The 21,656-nt window shown below is 36.1% G+C and overlaps 1 protein-coding gene across 1 annotated transcript; it reads right to left on the bottom strand.

Annotated features, from left to right (window-relative positions):
* Positions 1 to 845: 845 nt before the first annotated feature.
* On the bottom strand, positions 846 to 21,549 carry LOC104521132 (leucine-rich repeat-containing protein 2-like; the record flags this gene model as incomplete). The annotated part of the gene is made up of 4 exons (XM_010163037.1): positions 846 to 1,036; positions 3,875 to 4,011; positions 12,906 to 13,062; positions 21,333 to 21,549. Coding segments are annotated over 4 exons (702 nt in total), but the record flags the coding sequence as incomplete, so codon positions are not given.
* Between the last annotated feature and the right edge of the window lie 107 nt (positions 21,550 to 21,656).

The raw sequence follows: 21,656 nt of genomic DNA, 5'->3' as shown, positions 1-21,656 counted from the left end.
AATATATTGAATAATACTGGTCCTAGTAATGTTCCTTGAGAAATACTGACAAAAGTCCAGCACTGGACACACATGATCTTAGATGCTGATACAGCCATTCCATAAAACAAATTACATCAGACCAAGCATAATGCTATGGTTTGGGGTGGGTTTTTTTACCCAAACTCTGAAAAAGATGCATATATCACTACCAGATATTGAATCCTTTAACAGAAAATGAAGATTCACAAGATTTCAGTTGTGCTAGAGCATCTCAATCATAGCATACCTCAGCTTAAAACACCTGCATTGAAAAATGAAATTGGTAGATGAAAAAGGCAAGTGTAGTCAGTGTACATGCTAAAAACCTTCTTAATCACTGCAGTTTACCTCAAAAGTAGTACAAGATAAAGGTGCTTAGCATCTTGTCTTTACTGGTTTCCTTATTTACAGAACAAATTAACAGACTTGACAGACATTATAAGAGTCTGTGAATTTCTTATGTGGCTGACTGACAAATTCAGGTGTAGAAACAACTGATATGCCACCAAAAATGAATATACATACATGGTAGCTGTCTTAACAAATTAAGATCTTCAATACAAAAGGGGTACTTGGCGACACTGTATGGTTTTGTGTAATAACGTACGTTCACCCTCTACCACTCCTGGGCAGCAACTACAGTCCTGTGCTATATGATCCATTCCATTGAGCTTTCTCCCCCTAAATTAGCTCACAATGTAATATTTTATGTCTATTAAACAAACAAACAAAAAACTGAACTCTTTTCCTAAGAAAGCAAACAACTAAATAACCAAATAAACTAAAAACTTCCAGACTTTTCCTTTTTTTTTTTTTTTTTTTACCTGTCATGAAGAAAATGGATAGAAAGGGAACAGGGGAACTGATTAATGAAGATGTAATTCAGTCTCAGAGTTCTGGTAATCTCATAAACCTTTACGGGTCTGTCAAAAATTCTTGACTGAATTACAAGAATGTTATCAATCTCTTTGCATCCATTTTCATATATGCTCTCAGTATCTCTCTGGACATTATTCTATGTACAAAAACAAGGTAAAATTAGACTTTGATCATTTCTACTGGGCTGAAGTTTGCCTTTATTTCTTTCAAGTTTTACATAGGAGAATACTGTTGCTGCTCTCATGCATTTCTTTAACCTTCCCAGAAGAAACTTGTAAGGATTTAAAAGTCAAATAAAAATTGGACTTCCTAAAAGATGATAAACAGGAAATATTTTTTAGCAGCTCTCTACCTTTTTTTGTGTATCAATTGCTGAGTTTTCTATTTTTTCTTAATTTTATAAAGAGATCCCATCCACCTACCAAACCTGTACTTGTTCATTTCTACTTCACAGTTATCAGTACTCACACTACAAGAGAAAATGATGACCAACCCTTATAAGCATTTCACTGGATTAATAGATGTTAGCAACAATTGTATTAGGTAATAACTGATCTGTTTAACATGGGGTCATAAATATTTATATGGGGTGTCCATAACAAGGTGCTGGCAGCATGAGGGCTGCAGGGTGGACTCTGTGGGAAGAGACCAGGGGCTAACCCCATGCTAAACACAGGCAGCTCCAGACAGCTCCAATGGACCCACAATAGGACACAGACAAGTGTGTGGCGCTGCTCTAAAACTTATTTAAGGGGAAAAAAATGCTATAGAAAAGGGGAGAGAATAAAAAGAGTGAGAAAGAGCAGAGGGAATATCAAGGTTCATGTAGGAGGAGAAGGACATGCTCCATGGTGAAGCAGATGTCCACACCACAGTTGTGGTAGACCCATGCTGGTGCAGATGAATATTCCTGAACAAAGTGCAGCCCACCTTGACCCATGACCTTTTTTACCCTATTTTCTACTGATGTTATGCTGAGGAGGGGGAGGGAATAAGCAGCTGAGTGGGCTAGCCAAGGTTAGCCTTGCCTACTAGCCAAGGTTAGCCCACCACAACACTTCACAGTGTACTTCTGTTTTCCTTCTTTAGGCTGTTCAGACTAATTCAATATTTTAATTCATGAAATAGTTACCTGCCAGTGGCTACCACCTTTTGCCCATCGGGAATCAAACATCAAACACTTATAACAGTAGCAAGGATACTGATGCAATTGCTCTGAATAACATCAGTCATATTGAGTACACCAAAGGCCAAACACTTTGCAGCATTTTAAATTATTTGACAAAACTGTTTCTTTAATTGTATGTTTGGCTTCCAAAGCTGCCTTTGAAATGTTGATTCTGGGTTTCTGTAGCCTACCTCCCAGGTCACTGCAAGCATAAATTAAGTGTCGGCCTCCAGAGGAACAAGGAAACCCAATAGACAATGCCAATATTTTTCTTCTTGACATTTGAGAACATGCTGACATTAAGTTGCTTTCCGCTTTGGCTGTTACATAAAGTCATTTACAAAGCTCCAAATTTTTTCCATAGATTGTAAGCAACCTGTTACTCAGTAGGCTACACTCAATTTTAGTGGTTTTCAATCTCATTTAATAGGAGACTGCCAGAAGGGAACAAAATTTCTGAGCTTTCCAAGAGAAACATTGCTGTCTTAGGACTCAGCCCTGGAAAGATGTACATACACAGTACACCTTTAAGTTTACATGCAAAGGCTACCCATAATGCATAGACACGCATAAGACTTTGTGTTACAAGGCCCTTAAAAGCAACTGAGAAAATACTCATTGATTTTAACATACCAATGATTGGGGTTAAAATCACTGTTCTAGCCCACAGGTTTGAATATACTCACTTTTCCTAGATGCCTATATTTAAGTCTTTTGCCTGTTCAGGATCTATGTTTTTCTGATTCCATTATAGTTCCTTTCAAACAGTTAAGTTTTATCTGGTTTATCCCCTATCTTTGCTATCTGAAGGAGGAGGGGAGGAAGGAGAAAGGAGACCTGCAATGTTTGTGCTGTTGCTACCATTGCTATGCAGTGTCCCCTTATGACATGAAACTAATGTTCATCCTTTGTTTCTGTTTCCTTCACATCATTTTTTAACAGTTCTTTTTAGATAAACTACCTTACAGTGAAAAGTCAGAGGGGAAAGTTTATTACTGTTTGTATTTCCTTAGAACAGAACATAAGCATGGCCAAACCAGATCTCACACAAATTTAATCCACTCTAACATTGCCTGTAAATCGCCAGTAATAGATGTTTAGAGAAAAAATAGGAATCAAGAAAAGAAGAGCCTGACACTTCTCCCCAGAGCTCCCCTGACTTATCCTGCAGGAATCAAGATACTAAGAACCTAATAGAGATGAAACTGTGGTGAGGTACCAGTCAGTGGTTTCATTTCTCCATGAACAATAAGCTTCAGAGCAGCTGTGGTTGAGAGCAGCTATGTATCCAATACAAGGAACAATATTTGTACCTGCCTGGGAATCTTTATGATATATTCATACAATGCCTTATATGTAATATCCCTTTCAGACATCTATTTATGCTCATAACAACGTTCAGTGTTGTTTATAGACCTCTCCATATGTTTTTTTAAAGGATCACAGACACTGGCGTCAAATGAAGGTTAGTATGTGAATATGACTGTCAAAATGTACTTCACTTTCACAGAAAATAGCTATTTTCAGCCTTTTCCTCATCACCACTGGCCAAATGCCCTTTGCAATCATGTCCTCCTTCATATATCAAAATAAATACAAGTAAAATTTAATCACTTGGAAACCAAAACAAAGAAATTTGGTCCCATTTAACTGCTGCTAAGGCATTTTTAGTGATATTACTACTGAAATATTATTGCTAAAAATTGCAATGAATGTGATTTAATCTGTTAAGAAAAGATTTTAAAACTGTAAAATACCTTATAAGCCAAATAAAAAAGATGGAAGAAACATATTTTTGTATCTTACTTCAAATGGGAGCTCTGTTATTTCCATATTTCCAGACAAATCCAGTTTTTCCAGATTCTCACAGTCACCCAATTCTGGAGGGACTGACTTCAAATTATTAAAACTCACATTGAGCACTTTAAGGTTTTTTAAGCAACCTGTGAGGGAAAGATAATTAAAATCAGTGCATTTAAAAAAAAAAAAAAAAAAAGAGAGAGAGAGAGAGAGAGAAAGTAAAATTAAAAGGCATACTCAGTTTAGCAAAGAAAAAACTCTTGAATGTTATGATGAGTAAGAGATCAATAAATATATTCTGCAATGGTCACTAAAAATGGGGAGGGGTGCAGAAGTGTTGTGTTGTACTCGTATGGACTTCCTTTACTCAGCAGTGGTTTTGGTGAGAGTTGGAAAGAAAGCAGCAAAGACCTACAAAGATCTTGATTCTACTGAGGATGAGATACCTATTTATCTCAGTTGAGACTACAGAAGTTGGCTTTTGGTTTGGTCACATTGGAAAACTTGCCTGCTAATTGAAAAACAATTTAGTATTTTTTATAGAACCTATTCATTGGGAATAATTGCTCCTACTAAATTTACTGCACCAAGAATTCTGTCTTTGGTATCCAGTATTGCATACTTTTATTATAAAAGATAATGGATGTATGCATTTTTTTTGTCATTTTCTTTATTGGAATTTATCATTCTTGTCAGCTTAATTTTAAGGCACTTATATTATTCTAGGCTACACTTACTTACACTGTCTTCATCCTGATGCACGAGTTTTTTCACTTTTGTCCTTCCAATTCTATCCCCATCGTGCTGTGGCAGACTGAACAAGCAGCTGTGAGAGGCTGAACAAGCTGTGTGAGGCTTAGCTGCCTACAGCTGTTAACCCACAACAGATGTATTTGCTTACTTTTCAGCCACTGAAATTTCAACCTCTCGGTTTCATTAGCAGCTGCAGAACTAATGAAGACAAGGCATCCAGTGTCACCAATATCCTAGTCACTCACTTGTCTAACTGCTCAGATGATGCATCTCCAGCATGTAACTAAAAGACAAGGAGCAGAATTGCTTACAATAAAAACACAAAAATTTAACAGCCTTTTTGAGCAGTGTGATGGAGACGAGCACAGGTTGCCTTTCTGACTTTCTTGCCTTCTGAAACGGTGGCTTTTCGAGTTTTTTCTCCTTTCACAGTTTCTAACATGTGTCAATGTTGATATGGTTTGTCCCAAATTGCAAGTAAATAGAACATGCATGACATTCTTTCTTGTCATATATAATCTGACAGAAGTACACTATAGAATCTACAGTCAATTGCCAGTAACTGCTGTGGCTAAGATTATGAAAATTACTGGGAAAGGCCACAAGTGTTACAACTGAATCTAATTCTGATAACAAACTTAGGGCAACATAGATGAGTGAGATACGTTTCACGGAGATCTGTCTGCAGGGAGCAATCTCTTGCAATTCTGCATAATAGATATTTTTTCACCTCTGGGTTCTCCAATGGATTAAGCTATGTAATCCAATAGCTGAACAGTAGTCAAGCATTAACCCTGCCTCTAGGACCATAAGACATACATAGGACTCGCCAGGACCTCCTAGATAAAACCTTTACACTACTATTTCACATATTCGCATTTTTTGATTTATCACATTTTATCTTTAAAGTAGTTTTGTTTTTGACATCCACCATTCTTATGGAAAAACAAAGTTACAGACGTTCATCCTTTTCATGATTGAGAATGGTGTTCAGATTGCCAGTCTGAATTTATCTGTAGAAGTTTTATAACCATTAATTCTTTTGCCAATTTTACCTTTAAACAGCTCTTTTTCTTCCCTGGTGTTTATTTCTCTTATGTTTTCATAGGCAGCAGATATACTAGAACTTATTTTACTAGCCTGAATAAGCCAATTCTTCTAATCTCTTCTAAAATGAAAATTCCCTTCCTTGAAAGGTCCTAATAGACTTCTTTTGCATCTATTCCTACCTGAAATGACTCTTCTTGAATCTGGATGACCACAGCTTTTTGTGTTATCACAATGGATTGTCCTTCTGTGACTGTCAGATTAAGAATTTTGTTTCTTCAATTATTTGCATTTAATGAGCCCATAACTTGCAGAACAAATTATTAACTCCTGAGAATATGACCTTGAACTCTGTAATCATGAATTCAATTTCTCTCCCTTTTTTGAAGTCCACCTGCTCATCCAGCTTTTCATATTTCCTCTTGTTTGTGAAGTGACAATAACATTCAAAACTATGTCAGAAGAAAATTTCAGCACCATAGTTCCTCAAAATAATTACAAAATAAACTCAAGACTGATCCTTGACTAACTCTCCAAGTGATCTTCCTCCTGACCAATAGTTTCTCGTTCCAAATGAGTGCCTTGTTGCCTCTGCTTTAACAACCTTTGTTCAGTTTTACGATTGTTTTATCAAATACCATTCTCCTTTAGATTCAAATATTCATTTTCCATATTTCACTGTATCAAATGCTTTATGGGATGCCAGACAGACAAGATCTACTACTTGAAGCTCAGTCGTCTTCTCAGAAGAAAGATAGAAACCAAATGAGCTGGTCACAACTTGCGTTTCCTTTATAAATTTTTAATTTCAACCTAGTTTCCATTCAGCTTCACTTCACTAATTATTCCTTCCTCTAAAAAAGTTTTAAAATTCTTACAAGCAACAATCTACACAGGGATACATTTAGGTTATATGAGTTGTCTGAATGGTAATACAGGTTATAGACTCTGTTACTCTTCTTTTCCCCTAAACCCATTAATAAAGTCTGGGATGCTATTTTTGTCAGAGAAAGAATACAAATGCTCAACTATAAGACAACATTCATGGCAACTCAAGATTCTCCAATCCAGGTATCGTGGCTGAAGTGCAGAAGTGGAGAACAACTAATCCCTAAATAACCTTCAAACACCATAGGCATTGTCAATAAGATTCCAGTCATTCTTACCCACATTTGGAGTTTATTACAATAACAGCTAAGGGACTGATAGGGTGTGGGGGGTGATAAGGCAGTATGAACGACTTTCACTACCCTGTAATCAGTATTTAGGGTCTTATTTATAGTTTCTTAGTGAAGAAGTTCTCCATCATCTTAGGTATGGTGCTCAGGCACCAGCAGCCTTAATGAGCATGCAATACAGTCATTGAGGCAGCCTTAGGAGGGGACAGAGGAGGTGACATCTCCTTCACAACAAATGTTGAGCAGGATTTGACTGCCAGACCTGCCACCTATACATTCAAATAATACCCAACAACTTCTCAATTAAAAGTAGTAATAATAAAATCATTGCTGCTACAACACTGTTGTTAACTACACTTAATGGCACTCAATTTTCAGTTCTATAAAAAAATGCAAATTAAGGACTTAAACAACTAACATCTCTGTGTTTTCCAAGAAGTGGCAATAAAAGCAGTAATGAAATCCATGGCTTCCTTGGCAGTTTCACAATTAAGAATATTTTATTTTTAAATGTGAGCTTCAATGCTATATTTGTGGCCTAAAATAGCATTTATTCCCAGTTTAAATTTGTAATTCATTATTTAAACCGGTAATTAAACTCTACAATTTCTGACAGGCAATGTATCATAGCAATAATGACAATGCAACTTCACAATTTAGACAAGACTAGTTAGTGCTCCTAACAAGGTTTCAGAGTCAAAATACAGATAAGGTTACAGAGCCTTTGTTGTCTGAGGATCCCATTCAATGCAAATACAGATCCACTTGTATAAATTGGAGTAAAATACAAAGCAATTTTTGGCATTGATCTGCAAGGATCTGATAGCAGCTTCCTATGGGCCAAGAAAAATAGACTCCCATTTCCAGTTTTCTCTGCTAAACAGTGACATTGCCTTTGATTTCTCTGAAATGAGATATTGATGTTCAAGCTTACAGGTAACAGTTAAAACTTTTTTCTTTTTTCTTTTTTTCTTTTTTACCTTCTGCTCAAAGCATCCAAACAAAGGAGGGATGAACTCCTTTTGCATAACAAAGTTGCAAAACCTTTTTTTGTCAGAAGGGCTATGAAAGCTGTAGCACAGTAACAGATTGACCCTGGGCTAGTAAAATTTCATTCTTTAACCAACCTTCATGTGATCAATTAAAAAAAATTTATGCATGCTGAAAGAAACTGCAAGTACCTACTACAAACAAAAGATAAAAAGGGTAAAGCTTGGGATCTTGGTCTGTGATCAGGAGAGTATTTGTACAATATAAGGGGGGATGGGGAAAGAAGGTTTTCTTGTAGCAAAAAAGAGGTAGGAAAACATGAAGAAGTTCTTGTGGGTTAAATGGTAGACATAGATACCTTCTGGGAAAAAAATATAAGGTGAGAGACTACTGAAATGGCTGAAGAAGAAATTAATGAAAAGAAAAATGCAATGAGATGAACTGAAGATATTTTGGTAGATGAGAATTCCTATAGAAAATACATTACTTCCTTTTTTAATGTGAGCAGATAAGTGAAACATGGACTCCCTGGGTATCCACAAAAAAGGATGTACCTCCCAAGGGCAAAGTAGAGTACAAGGTCAGCCTCCAGGCCAGAAAACACTTTCTGATCATCAGAAATAAGCATGGAGTAAACTGTTTGGGAAGAGTAGAACAACACATTTTTATCATCTCGGAAATTGAAAAACTTTAGATAAAATTTTTCCATCATAACCAGAATGGTGTACGCAGCCTCTAACATTCCCACTGTGTCTCAAGTGAAGACTTGAGAAACAAACCACAGCTTTTGCTAATAGCAATCTGCTCCACGTAGAAGGATTGTGTTCTAACATTGTTGTATATAATATAGTTACATAAAGCAATATGACAAAGTCAATAGATAGGAATCTTTTGGATAAATAATTTATGTAATGAGTAGTTTCCCTGGCAGTGTGTACAGTCTGAGTTCCATACCTAATGGCACTATTTAAAATCCTTACAAGCAATTCAGCTTAATAAAGTACTGGCCTTTGCAAGATCCAATGATGTTGACATTTGTTAAAGCAATATGTTTGTCTTACATTTTCCCACAATATTCCCATTTTTAATACCTTAAGTGGATGAGTAAAAAAGATAATTTCCTCTCTATCTGGTCCAAGTAAAAGCACTTTTTTTTTTGTATTTATTTTTATGGTGCGCTAACCAAGTGTTAGATTTTGAGGAACTTTTAAGCTGTTCCAGTATGAGCAAAACTTCATTTGAGCAGCTAGCCTTACAGCAAATAGCATCCTCCTCAAAACAGTTAATTTGTAATAGAGTTGTTTAATACTTCCTTTTCAAATGGGGACTATAAACAAAATTTTCCCCAGTTGTATACAGGATCAAACTGTTGGACAGACAATATTGAATACTGAATAAATGGCAAGGGTAAGAGATGCGTCTACAAGTCCTCAGAACTAGACTGCATTTAAACTGGAAATATCTATTTTCTTCTTGGAAACTCACACATCAGTACACTGGAAAACTTATTAATAGAAAAGGTTATTTTAGGTATCTGGAAGTCATTTACAACTGTATTACTTACAGTTTTCCTCTCTGAATGCTAGGAAATTGGATTAATGGTATGCAAAATGAAATTTTATACTGTAAGGTAGGGAGGAGACCAAAAAAATCCCTGTGATTTCTTATTAAAATATGTCTCAAAAGCACAGCTATTATTCCTCTTAAATATTTGGCATATCTAAAATGTGAGACAACATAATGAGTTACAAAGATTTTACTAACAGTTCTGTTTCATGAATAATTTGTGGGACTGTGGTGAGTTGACCTTGCCTGAATTCAAGGTGCCCACCAAGCCACTCTATCACCCCTCTCCTCAGCAGGATGGGGAGGGGAGAAAATAAGATGGAACAAAAAAAAAAAAACAACAACAACTAAACTTGTGGGTTGAGACAGAAGGCAGTTTAATAGAAGCAAAGCAAAGCTGCACACACAGAAGCAAAAGAACAAAATATTTATTCTCTACTTCCCATCAGGCGAAGTTTGGTCACTTCCCGGGAAGCAGGGCTTTCATACGCTTTGCGGTTCCTGAAGGACAAACACAAATAACGAGTGCCCCCCCTTCCCCCTCCATTCCCCATGCTTTTATTTCTGAGCAGACATCATATGGTATGGAATACCCCTTTGGTCAGTCTGGGTCAGCTGTCCTGGCTGTGTCCCCTCCCAAGACCTTCCCCACTCCCAGCCTACTGGGCAGAGGGAAAGTCGGACAGGCAGCCTTGGTGCTGTGCTAGCACTGCTCACCAGTAACCAAACAGTGGTGTGTTATCAACATCTTTCTAGCTACTAATACAAAACACAGCACTCTCAGGGCTGCCACAGGGAAAATTAACTCCACCTCAGTCAAACCCAATACAGGGAAAAAAAGTCATTATATGGCCTCACTAACCCATCCCAGCACAAAAGCTTTGGGATCACATGAAAATGCAGTTCACTCCTTTCTATGTGAATATGGTAATATCTTCTACTGGATGTTTTCGATTATAGCAATTATCAATGTACTACCAGTAACTGATATACAGTGACTGCACTACAGCCATGCAGTCAAGAGCGAGAACTGCAAACTCACCCAGAAACCATTGCCAAAGAAAATCCACCATGTACAGCCCAGCTCACAATTTTTTCTATTATTCCTGGGAAAACCAGATCTGGCAACTTTGAGACAGAGAGCAACCCCATTTTGCAGTTTTCACCATTTTTCTTTACTTGCTTCCTATGAAAATATTTGCTATTCCACAAAATAAATCAAATAAAAAGTATTCTCATCTGTCTTCTGGTCCAAATCTGATCCAATCAAGTGCACAGGTAATTATAGCTTAGGAATGTGATTTGAAATAACTGAGAGTGTACTCAAGTCTTTCTTCTTTCTAATTCAGAGTAGGGCATTCCCTTCTAAATCAGACAACACAGGAACAGAAACTTCAGTTCGTGCAGATATTTTAGTCCAGAGACTGCTACTGTAGCAATACCTTTTTTCACTTAAAATATTCTAGTCATCTCTCACACCTTTAACACCCCCTTGAGAGAATCAAACGTAGTCCTAACATGGCTCACCAGTTTAGCTTCTGCTGGGTGATCTGTTGGTCTAAACTTGGCTTCAATTCTGTCTGAAGATTAAAGACTCAACAGCATGCATGTCACTGCCAACTTCAACCATCTGTCATTACTCTCAAGTATGTTTTAGCTATGATATTTACCTACTTACTGCTGTTTCATAAACAGAACACAAAATGATTAATACCTTAGCACTTAACCTTTCCAGAGACCTTACCTTCTGATTTAGCACCCAGTCTTCACTCCTGGCTTAGAAAGAGCTCCAAGACAAAACCCACATCAATTATTTTCCCTGTCACAATTTAGAAGCTAGATGGCAATAGTCTGAGATGCTTCATGTTGAAGCAGCATCCAAAAACTTCAAAACATCCAAGACCTTTCATAATAATGTCTTATTAAAATAACAAACATTTCCAATACATATTAGTGTCTGTGTCTGTATGCATATATAGTACATGAAATAAAAGCATAGTCATTTGCAGGCATACCATATTACATGTCAACAAAGAGAGCATTATATAATTTGAGATAAAAAATTCTCTCTAACTTGTGCCATAACAACAAGGGCAGCTCCATTGCATTACTAATGGGTGGTCTATCAGCATAGGACATTCACTAAGACTGAAAATCATTAGAGAATTTTGGCAAAAATGTGCTTAACAGTTCAGTTGCACAGCCCCAGAGTAACATTTTTTAGTTATTTCTTTTTAAACTACATCAGTGAATCTATGTCTAGATAGGCTAGAATTACTTCTAAAATGTACAATTATTGTTTAAATTGCACCTACAGCTAACTAAATTTGTTAATTTGGTTATGCAGTGTCTCAAAAGTAAAGGTTCAAATCCAGGTTTCTCCAGTGTTTAGTACAGTCATACTTCCTCTCATTTAATTAATCTTGAAAAAAAAATTTCTGAAAAAGAGTTCACTGTTAAGAGGATGGCGAGTTCTGTAACATTATGTCTCGGGCAGGATCTCCAGCAAACAGTTTTCTAATATTCACTGGCCCTTCAAGTGAACATTTGCATAAAACATCAGCAAGAAAAACTTTGAAAGGAAGAAAGCAAAGTCTATGATAACTGTGGAGGTGGAGGTTTTAGTCTTTATCCTTGTCTTGAAAGTTGTTAGCTCTTAGTATACCTAAGGAATACCAGTCATGGAGAAAGTTTAGGACTACCACATCTAAAAACAAAGGCTGAGGTGTTAGCGGACCTGGATGCATGGGCTCAACTACAGGGGACTCGTAGTGGACCCAGCTTCTTCAGCTGTCAAACATATGACCAGTTATAGCAACACTCTTCCTTGTAAAAGCAGTAACTCCCTCTCAAACCATTAGAGCATTTCAAATAAGCTTTTTATATTGTTAGACCAGAAAATACAGGAAAGTCAAACATTAAAATTGTTGTTATGTAGCTTAGAATAGCAAAGGTCAAAGTACGTAAGTGTTAAGAATTTGTTCCTTTAAAAGCCCTGATGTCATGTTGGATATACCACTTTATTAAAAGGGGATCATTACTGAACTCATTAGAAAATTCAAAAGATGGATTTTATGCAGCATTACGTTTTTTATTACTTTCTACTACAATTTTATGTTTCAATTCATCTTGTTTGCAGTTTACAACTCTGTAATACTTCTATTTTTCTTAAACTGTAAAGAACATAAATCACCACCTGTTCTTAGGAAAAACTCTCCATCTACTTGAATACCAGCAATAACTGCCTCGCAATCAGATAACAAAAATGTGCCAGTTTTTTCCTATGTTTTAGCCATACTGCACACATAGTATTGCACACCATTTGGCAAGTATAATTACAGCCAGAGAGCTGCAAAAATTTAGAGGAATTCCAGACTGTTCACTGGAAACAAATGAGAAGGCAGTTTTCAGTAGATGAGTAAGAATATCCATGGGTGTTCACTTCCCTGCAATATAGTTAAATGGCATAAGCATGAATAGCTGAGTATCTTGAAATAACTTACCAATTTCCACTGGGAGATGGTTGATTTGATTTTTTGACAACTCCAGTACTCTCAGATCTTGAAATAATGCAATGAAAGCTGGAATGGTTTGTATCAATGTATTGTTCACATGCCATTCTTTCAGATAGGTCTGTTCTTTCAGAGTATCTGGGAATTCCTGTAAGTTAAATAAGAACAAGTAAATAGAAAGCATCAAGTTAGAATTTTGTTCTACCATGTTTCTAAATATAAAGGAAAAAAATTCCATGGCCAGCCCCCAACACTTTACCTTAATTATCTTGATGTAGATCAGCAGTTTGCCAGACTCTGGTAGGAGCTGTTTGCTTTTGAAAAGCATTGCATCTGTCTGTCACCACATACTCATTTTTTAACTGCTAAAGCAATCATTTTGCTCTAAAAACCTATCTGAAGCACTCAACCTGTTTGGTGTCTCCCGTGTTATCTCCTTTTCCAGCTGGAGGATTTTTTAAAACACATTTGGGTGATTTAATTCACACATCAAGATGAAGTAAAATGCAACATGAGAACAGAAGAGTGGGTGTATGCAGAGTATCTAAATAGGGTTTTCAAAAAAAAAAAAAAAAAAGTGTGACTACATTCTTAACACCTGCCAGTGTTTCAAAATTTGTTTGCCAAGATCAACACCATCCAAGGAACAGAAATACTTCAGATAGGATACACACATATCACTTTTTGAAAGTCATTTTTCAAATATGTAACTTAACTTTCTAAGTTACTTCAACAATGTTTGAACGTTTTTACTAAATTTATTTAGAAATAATAAAAACATTCAATTTTTAAGTCAGTCCAGAATTGCAATTAATTCTTTCTTTAGTCATACAGAATCTTTTTTTTTAAAAGAACTCTAGTTCCAAATACACAGCAAATAAATTTGCCTCTGAGTAATTTTCAGTCTATTATATTTGTCCAAAATGTCCCACGTAAAACAGTTACAGAGACTAAAAGTTTTAAAGCCTTTAATTCTTACAAAATTGTTTTAGTTAATTGGCTTTCAGTTCAGATGTATACATCTTTGTTTGAATTATGTCATCAAATCCCTTAAACTTGAAGCAAACAAAAATCAATTCATAAAATTGAAGGCTAGCTTGTTTAAACTTCACATAAGCATCACACAATCCACCAGTCTGCCCTGGGTTTTGGTAACATCCAGAATAATCTGGATGAGGTGATATCACTAACTTTACTCCATAAAAAGAGATGTAAGAGTTTCAGCCTTTAATTCCTTTATAAATTCCAAATTCGTTTCCTGAGCTTGAAGAACATAACACAGTAGAAATTACCAGGTTTTATATAGAGGATGTAGCCCACTATTTTTTTTCCTTCTAATTTTCACAGATCCCCCAAGACATTAACAGTAGTGATGCATTTTAATTGTTTTTTATTAATTCTGAACTTCTGAGTTAGGAATACTGCTACTTAACTCTTAGCTAAATTAAAAAACCTAATTATAATTAAAGATATACTGGGCTGTTGATCATATGCTGTTCTTTATTTGGTTGTTGCTTTCTCTAATTTCAGTTCTTTTCAATTTTGCACATGCAGACACTTAGCCTATATATGTAGTTCTGCCTTGCTACCTGACCTTCTATTTTTTATATGGATCATTTCATTTCTTCCTTCACTTTCCCACAAGGTGTATATTACATTGTGATCTATTTTCTATATTTGTCAGTTTATGGCAGTTAAAAAATAAAATGCCTGGAATGCCTCAGGGCTGATAATGAGACTCCAACATTTTGGAGTGGGTTTCCACTCCTCCACCTTCAGTGCTGCACATTTTTCTGCAGCAAAACAAAATAGTAAACACCAACTGCAGGTTCAATTAGTGTTGTCTTTCTCACCTGTACAGAATTGAAAATGCAACACATAGGCGATAGAACTTAGGGGGAGTGTCACAGATGCCCCTTGGGGAAGAACCCTGATTCATAGAGCAAGCAAATGCAGAATAGTCATACTGGAGGAAAAAAGATGCCTAGGTAGCTGATACCATTTGCCACTCTTCTCCACAGTCCAAGTCTGTCTTTGTTTTTCTACTTATCTACTGATTTTTTGCACCTTGCTGTCACAACAGACTATCTCCAGCTCCTTACTGGCAGATACAGCAGGGAGCAAAGGGGAACACTGTGAAGCCAACAGCCTTGCTGTTCTCCCAGGTTGAAGCCAATATCCCACAAACTTCTCGATATGTTGAAAACAGTGCAGCACACAGAGCACTCTCAGATTAAGATGAAGCTCCTTCATAACTTCAGAAAAAATAAACAAAAAGGGGTTTTAAAATTATTTATTATTAATGCAAAAAAGATCTTTAAAAATCTTTACTTCTGTTTTAAGGGTAGTTTAAAGCACCAAGATACTCTTGTGCAGCAACTGAAATAAATTCAGACATGACTTCAAAAGAATGTAAGGAGACTCTGTACTTCCACCAATTGCCCCGACTTACTTTTCTTTCTTGAGATTGTTTCTTTGTATCTTACAATCATAATTACAATTTGCAAATGTAAGTCTATAAATACTTTGCTATAATGTGTTTTTTTAGCATTCTCTATTTTACAATACATTTTACTGTCATTGCTGAAACATAAATTGATGTGATATTTTACTTCATTTACAAACTAGATAGGGAAGGGAACTGAAATTTGCACAAGCTTTAAGTTTGTTTTTCTCTCTGATTCCCTTGTGTTCTTTTCTAATCTTCTGCTACCATGCTAAAGCTGGCAGCCTGGTGATAAATTGCTCCACGAAGACTGACACTTGGAGGATAGCCAGTCTTTTACCTTTAACAGCAAAACAATACCTCAAATTCCTTTGATTTTTGTGAGGGAAAAAATAGTATTAAAAGGAAATAAATAGCAAACCTACAACCATTGCTGATTATACTGTTTCTAACTAGGAGAGAATTTACCTGCTAGACATGAGGCTGAACTAAAACTGTGATCAAAGCTCTGAGAAGTTTCAACTCTGCATCTTTTCCAGCTCTGTAGTTTTATCTGTCATGAGCCAAGTTAAAACCTTGGATCCAAGCTGTCCTGGTTTTGCTAGGATAGAGTTAATTTTCTTTTTAGTAATTAGAATAGCTGTATTTTACTTTCAGTGTTTCAGTTCAGACATATCATGAGAAGAACTTTGATAACAGTACTTGTGTTGCTGCAGCTCAAGGCCACGCTGTTTGTTTCACAGCTGCATTAGGACTGGGAGGGGGGAAGCGCAGTGAGGAGCAAAACCCAAAACTGGCATCTGGTTGTGCCAATGAAATATTCCATATCATACCACGTCATGTCAGTATATTAACCAGTGTTGACCGGAAGACGATGCATTCTCTCGGGGATCGCTCAGGCTCACTCTTCCGGGGTTTCGGTTCGGGACCGTCTCGGCTGCGGGATCGTTAGCTGGCACAGGCTGGGAATTGGTCAGTGGGCAGTGAGCACTGCATATCACTCATTTGTATAGTCTGTTATTACTGTTGTTATCATTATCATTTTATTTTAATTAGTAAATAGTTTTTATCTCAATCCGTGAGTCCTTGCCCTTCTTTCCAAATTCTCTCCCCTACTCCCTGGGTGAGGGGGGAGGAGGGTGATAGAGCAGGCTGTGTTTGGCTGCAAGCTGCAAGCAAAAGGGGGAATCCACCCAAACCACCACACAAGCCTCCCTCATCTCCTCTCTTTGGAGCCAATTCGAAAACCAGTATGTCTCAGGGCCACCTGTGTTACCTGACTGGTTCAGGAATTTTATACTTTACTGGGGAAAAAAAAAATCTCAGGAAGTTAGAAAAACACAAGAGATATATTCTCTGTTCATTCAATGTAGCAATTCTACTTGATCCTTTGTGGCAAATAAATACTTCACTGTCTCTAACAGCTGGGAATAACAAACAGAAATTCTGTTTTCTGTGAAAAGACATAGCATGTTAGACAATAAAACTTGGAGAATAAATACAAATGTAGCAATTAATTTGCTACTTTTTTCTGTGAAGAAATGATATGCAAGAAGGTCATGGTTTACTAGTAAAAAATTCTACCATTGCTCATTCATTTACTTGTTTTATATATTTGACATTTAAGTTTTTTAAAGTAGATATGCATCCAGATCCTCCAAAGCAGCACAGCCAAGAAAAGTCCTGCTCTGTATTTGAGTGAACACCACCATTTTTCCTTTGACAGTACTGATAATACAAATTCAAAAATTTGCTTTTCCTGAATATCATTTAAAAATCACTGATCCACCAGAGAATAAACATTCATTAGTTAGGAGCAGAAAGTAAACACTCAGAGGGGAAAAACAGAGTTAAAGTGAATTCATTGAAAAAATCGTATGAATATTCATGGCATTATTTTGTCACAGTTTTCATTCTGCTCTAATAGCAGTGCTATTTCTCTGAAGAACTCATTTAATTCAGTAGATACATGTTTACATGTACAAAGGATCTCAGTTAAGTGTTTCATCAACTCTCAATCATTCTCCCCTAGGTAACTAATTCAAATACACAATTCAAGAGTCTAAAGTCCTCATACAGTTCCCTTTCATGGTGAGTTTGCCTGGAAAACTCACAGATAAATAAAGTTTTTTTCTGAAACATACCTTGGGAACTTCAAATTACTTGTAACACAGACACCATTCTCATGCTGTCAAGTCCCAGAGGTTTTGCAATTATAGGACTATTTAGGAGACTCACTGCTGGGGCCTTATGACTGAGTTCTGCCCATTTTATATGAAGAGAATAGCCTATATGATTCCATTCACAGCATCAGATTATGAGATTAGCCCATTTGTTATTATAAGAACTTTTCTTTCCTAAATATGAATATTAATTCGTTACTGTTCCCAACTGGCAGATATGCATCACATGGGGATGTAAACACTTGAGTCATAAATATTTGGTTGGTATTTAAAGGAGGAGGCAAGGACCACTGAACCTTAAGGATGTTGTCACACAGCCTCTTCCAGGTGGAAAGGTAAAACTACAGAAAAAGGTAAAACTAACTAATCACTGCAATTATGAACCACTGTCCACAGCCAGAATCTAACCACAGGCATAGCCAAACCTGTACGCAAGTTACAGGAGGACTTTCAGATTCAGAAGGACTCATTGAATATAAGATCTTCAAGCATAAAGGCTTGATACTAATCCTACTTACAGCATTGTAGTTCAAAAAATTTCCATTAAGTAAGTGTGACCACATTGTTAGAAAACCATTGTGACTTGAGATGACTAGAGGCTCAAACTACATAAAAGTGAAAGATAACTAGTAATAATTAGTGTTTCACAAGGAATTATGGTCCTGCAAAACCAGGACCTGCATAAAAGGAATACAATTCGTCAGAATTCATATACTGTAAAATCAAGCCCTATTCTCTTTAGCTAGTACTCTGTACCTGTTTGTCTAACCTAATATTCATTGTATGAGCTTTATCTTTCCTCAGGTATGTTGAAACAATTACTTTAGAACTACAAAAAAACAGTGAGTCCCCACCTAATGAAAATACATTACTGGGAAAAAAAGTGACACAGAGGTCCTAAAGGAATCCGTATTGGGAATACAAAATGTGTGATATGCTCTGATTTCCTGCCTTACAAAGGTTCTCAGAATGACATTTGAGATGATTTTCGAAAGATTGCTATCCAGGTGATTTTCAAAATAATTTTCCAAGCTATCCCTGTGTATGTTTTATAGAATCCATTTTTAACATTGTACTCAACAATACAGAACCAGTGGGCCATATTTGCTGTTATGCTGTATAGATATGGAGCATGAGACAATAGCATCTTTGTAACATGAATACATTTCTACCATCTAGACAGCCTGGGCACTGATTAGTGCCCAACACAAGCTACCATTCTAATTTACTGCAACATTGCAAATAACACCACTCATTCATTTGTGGACTCAGCTCATTTGCTGCTCAAGTTTCCAATGAGAGCCCTTAGATTGAGATCTATGGGAACAATGTGGTAAAGCCACTTGATTTCTTCTTGAAAAATCCCTATGCTGGAGATTACTCCTCTGCGAGACTTCACAGCATCCATAAAGAGAACTGGTACAGCCCAGAAGCAAGCGCAGTTCTCAAAATTAAATCTCTAAGTCTTACCAACAACCTGCTTGGATTAAGGTTGTTAATCCTTAATTATTAATTATTATAATTAATTATAATTATCCTATTGGATATATTATGGCTTCATTGATGAGAGGCAAGGGGAAACATAATAGAAACACTTAGCAGTAAAAGCAATTGAGATAGAGGATTCAGCAGCTAGTTCCCAAATGGACACTTCACAGGGCTGTGCTGTTTGTTGCTGCCAATGGTTAAGTGGCCAGCCAACAGCAAACCAAGCTGTTTGCCTGTAAAACCACACAGGCAAACCCACAAGCTTCTCCTAGTGTCTGAGTGTTTAATCTTCAAAACTTTCAACTCATAGATGAATTTGTGTTCAAAACACATTAGAAAAACTAAACCACAATTGATACCACAGCTCCCAGATATATAAAATACAAACTTCTCTGAGAAAACTGTCACATGTCCACAGATCTTTTCACATACAAATTGCCAGCCAGTGCAGCTTTGGTTGTATAGTCTACAAATACATTTTGCCTAACTGCATTTTTTTGTGGGGGAGTGCTAAGGGAAAATAGTGTCATGCCTGTTTCTGTCTTTAGTTTAGAATCAGCAGTTGAGATTAAAAAAAGCAAAATAAGTGGTATGATTTGTATGACCGATATAATCTTTCCAAGCTTTCTGCAACAAGGGGAAATACACTTCCTTCATAACTTTGTCAAGTGGATTTTCATATTTTAAATAATTCTCAGCTGTTAACAACTGACAATGTTCTTAGATTTTGAAGGTCTTTATAAATAAAGTAGCTTTGATTTTATCTTTATCTGCAGACATCAGAACTATGTTGCAGTATCTTGTTGAAATAGGAAGCCCACTTTAACTGGGGTAGAGCTGGACAATGAGGCACAGTATTTGTAGGATATAGGCGCAGTAAGCACATGATATGGTGACTGAATCAAAGCGTATGGTGGTTAGGACTGTACCATTTAAGGTGGTATCATGTACATAACAGTACACAAATATCTCTTAAATACAATCTTTCAGCTTGTCAAATTGAAATGAAATGCTCTGGAAGCATTTTATGTATGTTTGATTTTACCTCCTAATGTAAAGCGATGTTTATGGTAACAAAGCAAAACATTAAAGATTTCACAAAAGAGAATAAGCTACAGAAAAGTTTACTTCTCTCCTCCCTGGTGCACTGAAGATATTTGCAGTTGTTACTATATCAGTGTCTAAGGAGCTGTAATATCTCTTTTTTTTCCCGTAACATACCTACAAAGTTTACAACACAGGGAAGTGTATAGTATAAGACTACACAGGTTTAACATCATTGTCAATATCTAAGGTTCTTGAAAGATGAGACATGATAGCTCTCCAGCAACTAATCCTACCATATGAATGACTGGCATCAGTTGAAGAAACAGTCTTACTAGAGCTGACTGGGGACCAGGGTTTTCTATTTTCAAGAAATTTCATCTACTTTATATTTATTCAGAAATGAACTAAAGCCAGGAAAAAAAATAAAACCAAAAAATAAAATGCTTTCTTATTCAAGAACACATTTGGGACAAAGTTATGTTTCAGGTCAATCAAAAGAATTGTTTTACTAAAATTTATCCACTTTGTTGATTGACATTTAACTTGCATTTTTGTAATGAAAATCTAAAAATTGTCTTTCAAAATTATAAGCTACACAAAAGTCAAAATTCGAATTTCATTTTCTCATTAATAAAGTAGTGTATACTCAAAATACATTTTAGTCAAAGCTTTAACAACTCTAGAAAACTTCACATCAATTTTAATCCACCTTCTGCTGAATTTCAAAAGAGCATTAATTCAGAGCTCACTTCCAAACTGTTATTTCACAGAAACACAACTGCAAGTAAAAAGTGCTTTTTTCAGCAAGACTACTGTGGATTGATGTTAATATTAGTTTTGATTTTAACAGAGCTTGACAATAATGTTATCACACCATCAGAGCAAGATGGAGAAAGAAGACAGATCTCCGAGTAGTAGATTACATCAACAAGCCAACAAAGTTGAATATTATTTTCATCTCTTTCCATCCTTTGAGGAATTTCAGAGAAAGATACCTTATTGCAATATGGTTGCTTATATAAAAATTATTGAGGGGGATAAATTACATGTATCAGTAGAGAATTTAAAATAAGCTTATTTGAAAACTAAGACACGAGTTCATGGTAAGATAGGAACTGCTTTTTTCAGTTCTAATACTGTGAAAAAGCATCAATTTCATATGCATTGCCAAAAAAAGTTTTGAGGGATTAAAAGTTACAGTGCTAAGCTACCCAAAATCTTTAACAATAAAAACATATTTTCAGTCATATTTACCGTCCACTGCTCTCCAGAAAGCTGAAAAATAAACTTGTTTCTTTCTTTATTTGCTTCATCTGACAAAGGACATCTCTTCTGGAGCTGAGGAGTCTTTCCATAAGTGTCCAAGATCTTCTCATCAGTGTTTACAAAGCCGTTCTTGAGGTATTTTGATTGAGGAATGCCTTTCTTCCGGCACTCTAGTATGAAATTCCATTTTTTTTTTTGCTTTATCCTGAAATAGTGCCAAAAAAAGGGTTTATGTGAGTTAACTGAAACAATATGGCAAATAATTCTTAAAACTTGATTTTTGTTTGCATAAGTACTTAGCAAAAAATAATT

This window comes from Antrostomus carolinensis, unplaced genomic scaffold (assembly GCF_000700745.2).
Source record: "Antrostomus carolinensis isolate BGI_N321 unplaced genomic scaffold, ASM70074v2 scaffold10762, whole genome shotgun sequence".
NCBI classification, from domain to species: Eukaryota; Metazoa; Chordata; class Aves; order Caprimulgiformes; family Caprimulgidae; genus Antrostomus; species Antrostomus carolinensis.
Note: the sequence above shows the minus strand (reverse complement) of the source record. Positions and strands in the feature narration are given on the sequence as shown.